The 12,480-nt window shown below is 44.0% G+C and overlaps 1 protein-coding gene across 1 annotated transcript in view; it reads right to left on the bottom strand.

The window, feature by feature from the left end:
* DAB1 (DAB adaptor protein 1) overlaps nucleotides 1-12,480 on the bottom strand; it is a 474,069-nt gene that overhangs the window by 66,568 nt on the left and 395,021 nt on the right. Inside the window, exon 9 of the mRNA XM_049879376.1 lies at nucleotides 5,990-6,049. Coding sequence (XP_049735333.1) covers nucleotides 5,990-6,049 — 60 coding nt within the window. The remainder of the gene's footprint in view (nucleotides 1-5,989; nucleotides 6,050-12,480) is intronic.

Consider the following 12,480-nt stretch of genomic DNA (forward strand, 5'->3'; position numbering starts at 1 on the left):
CCTGATATTTAAACTCTCCAGATAGAAGGAGAGGAGGAGCAGATTGTCTAAGCACCTACCCTGTGCCCAAAGCTGGCTTAATAAGGTGATTTTGTTGTAATACTTGATACACTTTCTTCCATCCAGAGTACTAGGTTCACAAGGCACTGCCACTTACTGCAGGTTGCTGTGCATGTCAGAGTGGGCTACTTAAAGCCCAGGGTGATAAAGTTGAAGATAGGAATGGGGTCTTTAGAGTACTGAGCTTGGCAACTGAGATACTGGGAGCAAGATTATAAGTAAATGTTAGACCTACAGAATGAATATGGGAGCAAATGGAATGTAAGAGTAGATGAATTATTGTGAGATCCCTCAGTACAATCACCAAGGAGCACTGGTAGCACAACAGTTTAGCACTCAGCTGCTAACCAGGAGGTTGGCAGCTCAAACCCACACAGCGGCTCTGCAGAAGGCCTGGCGATCTCCTGTAAAGACTTCAGCCTAGAAAAGCCTATGGGGCAGTTCTACTCTGGGGTTACTATGAACTGAAATCAACTCAATGGTACCTAACAACATCAGTACAACCACCTTCACAATATAGGGATCCCTTATAGGACCATTCATCTGCTGCCTGAATACTCCTATGGGCAGAGGCCTCACTATGCCAAGAGGCTATCCTTTACTCTGAAAATCAAGTCAGATGATAGGAAATTTCTTCCTTATATTGAGCCCAGATTTGCCTTCCATTGTCATACAGCTTGGACCTTGTCTCTTAGTGATAGGACAGCCCCTAAAATAATTAAAAACCAACAGATGCCATCCCTAAGTGCTTACTTCCCCAGAGTCTCATAAAAGCAAGCCTCATTTTCATAGAAGATGCTTTCACACACATTGCCACGTGAACCTCATAAGTGCCCCAAGATGATGGTAGGATGGTCGTCATTTCCACTTTACAGATGAAGAAAATGTGTCTCAGAAAGTTGAAATGACTGACAAAGATCACCCTCAAAGTGAGGAAAGAATCTCAGGAGAGTGTGATCATTTCTTTCCATTTAGGAATCTGTATTTAATCAAAATGAAATTAATGTCAAGTCCCAATTATCAATTTGACAATCTGTGCTCTTTCTACTGACCACTCTGCCAAGCTTTTAAGAATCTTTCACTGGAAGGCTAAAAAAAAATTCTGCTGGAATCCACTGACCAGTTATTACTGATAATTAGAAAGTCTTTTATACCTAATCCAACGAAATAAAAGGGTTTTAAACTGGGCAATTATAAAGGTGAAGGATAAAAGAACTTTTTCAGCTATAAGACTATCACATGGGGGAGTGGGAGAGAGGAAAAGAAAGGCACTGAGCACTTCTCATGAGAAAATGACACGAGTCACTCTAGATGTAGGTCTGTGTCACAGAAACACTTGACTGTGAAGGTTTAGTTTCAACCAAGTTCAGTGCTGTGGTGTATAATACGGCCTGAAATAGGCCCTTCAGCGGCCTGTGAATGTACCCGTCCAAAGGTTACCGGAGCGAAAAAAACACTAAATAATGAATGCAGCAAAGGAGCTTAGCAGACACCTCCTCTCCAGTCAGGAATGTGCATTTCCGACAGTTCCAAAGAGGCTGGGACACTTGTCCAAAGAACATGTCCAGCACTATCAGCTGGCCGGGATGAAGACTACCATATTTTTCCCCTTCCTTGAGATGGAAAATGATATAAATTAATCAGCCCTGAGCATTGCTGAGTAGAGTCAGTATGGACTCTGGAGCCAGAAAGAGCTCAGTGACCTGCCTAGAAGGTTCTCCCATTTGTGCCTTTGCCCATTCAAATCCTGCTCATCCTTCAAGGGTTTTCTCAAGTTATATCCTCCTTCTTGAAACCTCCCTGTCTCTCTAGCCATTTACTAGGTCGTGCCAGCAAACATTTATGCTTTTGGCTTTCAAAGACCCTGACATAAAAATATACCCATGTATTTACTATTTAAGATCATGGAAGCCTTGGGTGTTACAAATGTACTCAGCTGCTAACAGAAAGGTTGGCAGTTACAGTCCACCCAGAAGCACCCTGGAAGAAAGGTCTGGTGATATACTTGTGAAAAACTAACGATTTAAAACCCTTAGGGGAACAGCTCCACACATGGGAGCGATATGGGTCAGAACCGACTCGAAGGCAACTGGAAGTAACATCCCATCATCTTAAGAATCCACGGTTTTTTGATGCTGTGGTTCATTCCAATTTGGTAGCCCTGATATTCTTTGATTCCGACATTTCATGCTGACTGACTCCAAGATTACAAGACTAGGGGTCAATCATGTCTTCATTGTTGACTCTTTCCTAACATCTCCAATATTTAATTAAATGTTTCAGAAACTTCACTGTATGAGATACAAAGGATTACATACATTCTGGAGACCCTGGGTGGAGCAAACAGCTAAGCACTTGGCCGTGGACAGAAGGGGCTGGTGAATCAAGTCCGCCCAGAGATGCCTCCTACGAAAGGCCTGGCAATCTACTTCCGAAAAACCAGCCATTGAAAACTCTATGGAACATGTTCTACTCTGACACATACGGAGTCGCCACCAGTTGGAATTGACTCAATGTTTTTTTTTTTGGTTAATGTAGGAGCAAATGCTGAGGTCACAGCAGGGACTTTCAGAACACAGAGTTCCCAGGGGACTGTGCACTCATTAGAGGCCGGTCCACAGTGGGGAGCTTGGAGGGCAGGAAGATCTCAGAGCAAGGAGGGACAGAGGGTATTTAGCGTACCTCTCGGCTGTGAACTGAAAGGTTAGCAGCTGAAACCTACCCAGCAGCTTGGCAGAAGAAAGACCTGGCAATCTGCTCTCGTAAACATCACAGCCTAGAAAACCTTATGGGGCAGTTCTACTCTGTCACATGGGGTTATTATGAATTGAAATCGACTCAATAGCATGCAACAATAACTGGGAGGTTTAGGCAAGTGAGACAAACTTTTCAATACATACACTGTTTCCTCCTCAAAATTGTCATGCAAGTTAGAGTCAATCACCCAGTTTTATAAATGAGAACACTGAGACTCATGGGACAAAGAAAGGGGTAAAAAGTACCACAGCTAGAAAGCAGAGATGCTGAGATTAGAAAGAAGAGAAGCTGAGATTCCAATTTGCATCCCTCTGTCTCTACACTAGAGTGTGTGCTGGGGACACACTACCTCGCAGACTTTTAAAAATGTTGAAGCCAGCTCACGGAAAAGCCGTCACCATCAGATGGTTCTAGGGCTCTGGGAACAGAAAGCTGGGAGCCACTGCAGGCCATTCAGGTAGCCCAGATATTTTTGAAGCCAAACTTCTATTAAGTTTGCTTAATAACTATCTTGGAGTCAGAAAAACTGGAAAGTCCCATTACAAGGAAGGACCAGGGATATTCATAACAAACTCCTTCCATACGGCAGGGTCATTCATACATATATATTCCTAGAGCACTATGTCAAGCTTATTTCCACTTCCCAGGTCCTGGGCAGGCTCCTGGTAGTACAAGGACCTCAGGAAGCCCAGGCGGTAAAGGGGAAGAAAAGTAACTCTGACACCGTGCGGTGTGTGATCTGCAGAGTAAAATGATAGGCTATGAGGGCACAAAGGCAGGCTGGTCCGCAGACACTGGAAAGTCTTCCCTGAGAACACGAGGCTTGACGCTAAGCTGGTATGTTGGGAGTAGACTGCGGAGATGGGGCAGGGCGAGACTCCTTCGGGACACTGCAGAGCTCAATAAGGCTGGGCCACAAGAAGGCAGTTAGAGACACAGACTGAGGCTGGGACCTGGGTGCTGTGTATGTCAGGCTAAGGAGCTTGGTTTTTTTTTTTTTTTTTAAAGGTGCTATTAAGCATGGAGATGGTGTAGTCAGACTGTTTAATAAATTCACAAAAACCAAGGCAGCAAATGGAGCATGTTTCCTCACATATCCAAACCTGTTAGGGGCAAGGGAGGCAATTTTGCCACAAATTGAATTGTTGGGAAGTGTGTAATGGGGGCCGCACCAAATGGAAACACAGAAAGCAGGCCAGTGTTTCAGTGACAAAGGGACTTGATTAAATGTAAAGGCCTAGGGAGAAAAACTGCTTTTTCCTTCAGCAGTGCCACACTGTACGTTCTCTACCAAGTTTGTGAAAAGGGACACGCGTTTGAATATGCTTTTTCATTAGATTTAATAAGCACTGGGGCTGGGAAGCAATATTTAGGTGGGCTATGGTGGTTTCAAAACACAGGCAGTGAATTAGAGAAATCGACATTTATCAGGAAGGAATTTCACTAGGGAGAAGGGAAGCAGGGAGCAGGGGGCGCAGAGAATGGAGCAGGAAGGCACCCAAACCAGAGAATATAGAACCTCAGGTTTGGAAGGGACATCAGAGCTTGTCTTGCCCGTTTACTCATTAAATGTTTGAATCCTCTTGATAGTTTTTCTGACAAGTGGTCTTCGAGTCTCTGCTGGCCCAGCTCCAGTGAGGTAAGCTCACTACCTTATGTGCCAGTCCATTGCATCCTTGAGCAGTTCTATCAGAAAGGTCACCTGTACTGTGAGCCAGAATTGGTCTTCCTGTAGTGACATGCACTGGTCTCAGTTCCATGACTTGGCTAACATGGAACAAGTATAGTCTCCCGTCCAGGTAGTCCTCTGGAGCCCACCTCCATAGCTACAGTTCCTTTTCTCCAGGCCAAACATTTCCAGATCCTTCAGCTGCTCCTCACGGAATGGAGCTTACGGCCCCTTTATCAATCTTATCTTGAAGTGTGCAAGTCTGTCTTTATCCCTCTCAACGTACGGGGTCCAGAACTGATAGCGATATTCAGGTAGAATCACTTTAGCCTCACAACAGCTCTGTTAGGGCAGAGCTGGGATTCTTGAAGGCTGGCTTGACTTCAAAGCCCATGCTCTTTCGTCACATTGTTGAGCTGAAGGAGATCAATGGTGACTAAAGACCCTAATTCTTTTTACATATGCATGGCAAAGTCACATATCCCTCTGCTCAACAGCCTTCACTGGCCCAGTGCTGGCTGAATTATGCCTAGAAGTTGCCTTCAGAGTGCAGGTTGGAGGTCTTAAGTATGGATTCTAGCCTAGCACTGAGCTGGTGTAGTCCCACAGAGCTGTTGATTTTCCTTCCTGTCTCAGGTTCCCCAAGTCCCACCAGCAGTGGGGTTCAAAATGATTCTTGTTGCCCTCAATGCAGTTAGCCTCTGGGGTTTTCTGCAGGCTGACTAAACATGGCCTTTTCCACAATGCTCTTCCCGTTGGCTGGGCCCTTACACACACCCAAGGCCCCTACCAGTCCTTCTCCTTTGTCTCTCTGAAGCTTCTCAACCACCTTCAAATTAGATGGGCATCTCTTTTTCCAGAACTAAGACACTGTTCCCTACTTGACCACGTACGATAAGTCTTTACCCCCAGGGTCTTCATTGTCTACATCTGTATCTGTACTAAATTAGGAAACTCAGGAACAAAAAGAGGAGACACATGGAAGGAAGGCCTCCCTCACTCATTCAACAGGCCTGCTGCTCTCTCGGCCCATGCTCTGTACTGGAGTTCCCAGGCTGGTGGAGAGACCCCAATACTCTGAGCCTGTACTAAGGGCAGAGCTGGGGCAAAGGAAGAACTGAGCGAAGCTGAGGGGCTGGACCATGTTTACACCACAAGGCCATGCATTCATTCAACAAACTTAAACTGAAGTTGGGGGAGACTTATTGCCATGCTGCATCTGGGACACCTGAGACCTCCTGTCCCTTGGACCTAGCAATTTGTGTGATTCAATTCACTCACACTATGGGCCAGACCTTTGTTCCAGTCAGCAGCCTTTCTCAGCCCCACCATGTCTGTCTTACACCTCCTTCCTACTGGCTCAATGGGGAGTCCCCAGCCTGCAGTCAAAGCCATATCGGTCGTGACGCTCATTCCAGAAGCGGGCTTCTCTGGGTTGCACATACAGTCTCAGTATGCGTGCCCCGTCCCAGGAACCTGGCAGTAGAGAGGAGACGTACTTACACTTACAGGTTGACTTTTTGGCACATCATAAACACCTTCCTTCTTTTGGCTGGTGGGAACCTATGGAAAAAGCAAGTGCAACACAGTCAGAACACTCTGTTACTCCACTCGTGAACAACGAAGCAAATGATTTCAATGCCAGGCTGGCCAAAGTGTATGTGTGAATGGCCCTGAGGCAGGCCCAGAGACCTGAGGGGCTGCTCTAACTCTGCAGGCATCAGCCCAGGCTCATCCTCTGAGGACAAGTGGATAAGGAGGGAGTGTGTGCACCATTTAACAAATACGTGCAGGGCTTCTCTGCCACGGAATCCTCACAGAATCACAGACCAGGAAGCTGCAGAGACCCCAGGTAACATGTGGTGGCGGAAAAAAATCCTAGTTTTCACTGAAGATAAAAAAAAGACCCTGGAGGGCCCATGAACGGCAAGAAAACATGGAATTTGAATCAAGGCAATTTTGACTGTTTTCTAAGTTTTATCTGTATCTTCTTCACTCCCTCCCTTCCCTTACTTCCTCATCCATCTGCTCTTAGCTGGGCTGCCTGCTGACTGGGATACCCTGAGCAGGTCACTTAGCTCCTCTGAGCATCACTATTATAAGGTGGGTGCTATCAGCTCTGCCTCTGTCTCAGGCTAGTATGAGGATCAAATGAGAAAATGGATATGAATAACAATCAAAAACGATTAGGCATCATAATATTTTAAAGGGCTAGAGTGGTAATTACTTTTGTCATTGATACATTATATAAACATATACGCCAACATATTTTATAATAATAACAACACAGTGACTCCTTTTCTAACGTGCCAATCCAGGGCTTTGTGCTGGAACATTCTAGAGTAGAAGCAATCGTTAGTTATTACTTCCCCAGCATCCGCCACACCTGAGCTCACATATCCATCACAGGCAACAGCCAGCGGTGGTTGTATAACTGTCTGATAATATATCTTTCCTTCCATCGGACTGGGAGTTCCTTAAGAGCAGGCATCATTTCTTATTCTTCACTAGATTCCTGATGCCTTGATTAGTGCCTAAAACTCAACAGGCGCTCAGTAAACGTCTGCTGGGTAAATACACCCAAGAGGAATATAAAAAATAGTAAAGAAAAGGGGAAAAAACAAAAGTATTTGCTAGGCATGGACCAGCTAACTGAACTATCCTTCTAAAAAGATGAAGAACTGGAACTTCTTCCTTGAGTCCTTGTATCATTTTCACTCTCGTTTAAGATCTTTACAATCACCCTAAGAAGTTGGCATTATAATCACCATTTTAAATGGTAGAAAGTGAGGCTCAGAGATGTTAGGACAATTTGCCCAAAACTTCAAAGCTATTAAGTGATAGGATTCAAACCCAGCTCTTTCAAGCCACCAAAGAGTATGAGTTAACATTGACTGAGCGCTTTCTTTTATCTGCCAGGCACTGCTGTCTGCATACATTTACGTTTTACATATATTCTCACATAATCCTCAGGACAAGTCTGTAAGGTAGAGACCACAATTGTCCCAGAGTCCCTGGGTAGTGCAAACAGTTAACACGTTCAGCTACTAACTGGAAGGTTGGGAGGTTTGAGTCTACCCAGAGGCACCTCAAAAGAAAGGCCTGGTAATCTACTTCCATTGAAAACCCTATGGAGCACAGTGGGGTCACCAGGAGTTGGAAATGACTCAAGAACAACTGGTTGGTTACAACTGTACCCATGTTGCAGAGAAAGAAAACGAGGCTTGGAGAGGGTCAGTGATCAGAGGAGCTAGGAGTTTGAACTCAGTTTTCCTTTTAACTGCTAAACTATATAGACAGCCACCTCTTACCACTGTGCTTTTTTTCGTCACATTGTATATTCCCAGAAGCTCTTGCATATTCTTGCAGAAAATAAATACTATGAGTGAGCATGGTTGTGTGGATGATATACTCCCTGAGTTGCTCTTGAAAGCCCCGGCTTGCAAGTAGCCAACGAAGAATGTCATTTCTTTGCTCCTGATAACTGGGCTCCATATAAAAGGAATCCTCTAAGAATGCCTACAGAATCCTTGCTAACGAGGGACAATAAATTACCAGCCCTCACTTTTGTTTTTACTAGCTCACCTTTTCCTGAGCAAAATAAACAGCATTCTGTTCCCCGTAATTCACTGCTCACTACAGGCACTTAGCACAGCTGAACCGCAGCTGACTCTCAATTATCCCTGCAAATGGAGGAGAAGCAGTGGGATGGATAAACCCAAACTGTGCATAATTGACAAAGCTTTTCACTTGGCTATCCCATGGGTGAGATACCAATCTGCCTGTTTGTCCTTTAAGATTTATCTCAGCCAGGACATCTTCTCGAAGCCTTGCCTGATCTCTAGGTCTGGTGTGAAGCCTTTACTATGTACTCTTGTAACCTACGGTGCGTTCTTCCATTAAAAAAAAAAAAAAGTCATCTAGTACCCATTATGTGTCATCACACCACATTGTAACTGTTTCTTTGCTAGCCTGCAGTCCCACTGCTCTGGAAGCTTATGGAGGACAGGGTGGATATTTTATTATCCTTGTATCCCCAGCATCTCGCACTTGCTCTGTTGTGTCATTGTTGTTAGGTGCCGTTAAGTTGACTCCAGCTCATGGCAACCCCATGTACAACTGAACAAAACAGTGCCTGATTCTGTGCCATCTTCACGATCGTTGGTATACTTGAGTCCACTGTTGGGGCCACTGTGTGTTCTGAGTGTCTTCCAACCTAGGGTGCTAATCTTCCAGCACTATACTGGACAATACTATGCTGTGATTCATAGGGTTTTCATTGGCTAATTTTCAAAAGTAGGTTACCAGGTCTTTCTTTCTAGCCTGTATTAGTCTGGAAGCTCCCCTAAAACCTGTCTATTATGGGTGACTTTGCTGGTATTTGAAGTTCTGGTGGCATAGCTTCCAGTATCAGGGTAACATGCAAGCTAATACAGTACAGCAAACAGAGTGGACTTGCTCTGTAAATACTAGTTAATCAAAAAAAACGTCTAATCGCCAGTCATTTACCACATGTGCGTGAGGCAAAACACTCGCAGAAATGCTTAAGGGATGAAGACAAAAGAGAAGTTAGGTTCCAACTCTCACCTCTGGCTCAGCTGGTCCATTCATTTACCCACTTTAGTAACATAATGTTGTAGAATGATTAAATTCTGGGCTGGATGCAACATGGAGACCTGACTCCTAATCATGGCTCTACCACAGGTTGTGTGACCTAGAGAGCTCACTTTCTTCTCTTAATTACCACCATTTCCTCATTTGGCTGCGTGAGCATCTAAGGCACTGTCCATAAATTCCTTGGAGGTGGGGACCATGCCATGACCACTACTGTATCCCCATGTGCCTGTCCTGTGCTAGGTGCTCCATAAATAATTACTTTTTGGAATGAATGGGTTAATACGTATGTAACTACTCTACAAACTGTACATTACACATTGTACATACAGAAGACACTTTCAGATCATCACAAAATTAATAGAGAGGCAGTTCAAGGGTGTGTTGGATGACATAGGATTTTTGTTGTTAGTTGTTGTTGAATCGGTTCTGAATCATGTGCAGAGTAGAACTGCTCCATAGAGTTTTCAATGTTGTGAACTTTTGGCAGCGGATCGCCAGGCCTGACTTCTGAGGCACTTCTGGGTGGTTTTGAACTGTTAACCTATCGGCCAGTAGTTGAGCACTTAACTGTTTGCACCACCTAGGGACTCTGGCATGAAAATAGAAAAAAAAAACCCAGTGCCGTCGAGTCAATTCTGACTCATAGCGACCCTATAGGACAGTGGAATTAGAGACTCATAATTTTAAAATAAGAATACTTGACACACCTTGGGTAATTAAAGATGATTTCTGAATGAGTGAACTTGGATAATGCCCACTTGGAAAGCTCAGATCTCGCTTGCGAAGGAAGCGGTATTAAAGAACACTGGATTTAGCATCAGCAGCCCTGACCTTGGGCACAGCACACAAACTGGGGGAACTTGATTTTCTCATGTTTAAAATGACAGTCATCATAGCTGTTCTTCCTCTCTCACTTTGTTATCGGAAGGGTCAAAATAAAGTGATGTATAAAAACGCTTTGTACTGTGAGGCTCTATATTATTTTAAAAAGACAATAGATAACTTTTTCTGGTATGCAAAGTGAAAGACAATTATTACTATCAATATAGTTTGGGAAGTGAGACTACTGATCCTCAAAGAGAAGCTACATTTATGTAGCTTCTCTCCTGTTATGCTAGAGTTATAAAGAGTAAAGTCAAGCCAGGCTGCAGCCCTCTGTGACGCTCTCTGACAAGATGAGATAAGCAGGTCATGTTTTACCTCACTTAATACAGCATCATAAAATGTCTTAAACAGCATCTGATATTGAAGACATTAGGAAGTAAGGGAACTAACATTTACCCAGAACCCACTATGCACCAAGTGCTTTTCTTGTCACTTTACATCTGCACATCATTTCCAGGAGCAGGTAATATATTAGCCCCATTTTATAGCCCCGGACAATGAGATACTAAGGTTATGTACTTTGCCGAAGGTCACAGCAACGGTTTAAAGAATTAGGTCCCAGGGCTGTTTACCTGATTCCACAAATCAGAGGGGAATGAAATCTATGACCATTCTGGGCAGTGCAATTCACTCAGAAGGAATATGTATTGGATACTTCTAGGCCTTTTTAAAAAAAGAAGAATGAGGCTCCTAAAGGCAGCTCCTGAAAAGCCCACCCTTACCTTCAGGCCAAGAGCTTATCTCTTGTTAATAAGCAAATTGTGCCCGGGTGGACTGGCTAAGCAGAGAAAAGGACCAGAGGCCTTTCCAACAGAAGGTGATAAAACACTCATTCCCTTAAATAGCACCTCCTGTTAATGACTGACAAACAGGAAGATCAAGGGGTCAGAGCTATTCAGACAAGTGTGATTTTTAGAGAGTGACTTGATGGCTGGCACAGAATCTAATTGTGAAGCTCAAAATCAGGGAATCCCGAGGTGACAACAACCTCGAATAATAATCTGAGTTATTTATGTAAATAAATTTAGTTATTAATTTACAAAAGTTAGGTGTGCAGGTTTCAGAGTCAGAGAGACCTAGGTGTGAAGGACAGTTCTATCCCCGGCTGGCTCTGCGGCCCTGGGCAGGATGCCTTATCTGGGTGAGCCTCATTTTCTCTGTCTGTAAGGTGGGAATAATGACTCAAACCACCTAGGGTAGCTGTGAGAGATAGTAAGATGACGCAGGTGAACTCCCAGTCACAGAGCATGCCCACAATCAGCACTCAATACATGTTAGCAACACAAAGACACACACACAGTCTTCTCAGAGAAGCCAGAATGCTTCTCTGAAGAATCCGAGTCCGATGGTGAGACACTCATTGCAAAGAGCAGGGAAGAGCCTTGCTTGAGAGATCCTTCAGTTTTATCCACTCATTTTTTACAGATGAGTAAACTGAGGCCCAGAGAGAGAAAGCAAGTTGACAAACTGAATGAATGGCTGAGCTGGTCCTTGTACTAAGATCTCGAACCCGCACACCCAAGCTCTACATTCTGTGACTCAAGATGACGCCTCTTACTGGCATTCTAATTTGTAGACCAACTAGGTGGTTTAGAAGGTGCAGCTACACATAACTTTGTTTCCTTCTCACAACAACATGCAGATTAGAAATCATTCCCCTATTTTATAACTGGGGAAACTGAGTCTCACAGAGGGCAAATGCCTTGCCTGCTACCACACAGTCACAAGTAGCTGGTGATAGAACCAGAGCGAGAACCCAGCTCTCTACCCTCCCAAAGCCGTTCTTCCCAGGATACTAGGCTGTCCCCACCACACCAGTCCCCCATGTGCCACGATGGGAACCCTGCCAACTACAACTTAAGTCTGGATTCAGAAGCCTTTTATGTTGAAAAGCCTAATTTTATTTTAAAGGTTATCTCTCTTCGTAGGATGACTAGTTAATGGTTACTTTGGCCTCATATTCAGACACTGCAAGGTTGTACTTTAAAATCTGACACTGAAGACAAACATAACTTTTTATAATGGAAACTTCATAAGAGATGACTTTAAACAAAACCTCAAAGCATAACCTTAAACTTGATTAGAATCCAGATGGACCCAATGGATAGAAATGCTTAGATTATTGTTCCACAAGGCTGGTTTCCATCGAGTTGTTGGTACAACTAAAATTATATTTTGGTTATCTGAAATTCCATGTATTTGATAACTGAAAATACATTCTACTTCAATTATACAATACTGGACTGCAAGTAGAGTCCCTGGGTGGTACAAACTGTTAGTGTGCTTGGCTGCTGACCAAAAGGTTGGAGGTTCAAGTCTACCCAGAGGTACCTTGGTACCTGGTGATTTACTTCTGAAAAATTAGTCATTGAAAACCCTATGGAGCACAGTTCTACTCTGACAAACATAGGGTCACCATGAGTCAGCATCGACCCAGCAACAACTGGTGGTTTACACTATAAGCAGTAAGAGTAGTAGTAGACCACACAACT

The sequence above is a fragment of the Elephas maximus genome, chromosome 3 (genome assembly GCF_024166365.1).
Source record: "Elephas maximus indicus isolate mEleMax1 chromosome 3, mEleMax1 primary haplotype, whole genome shotgun sequence".
Lineage (NCBI taxonomy): Eukaryota > Metazoa > Chordata > Mammalia > Proboscidea > Elephantidae > Elephas > Elephas maximus.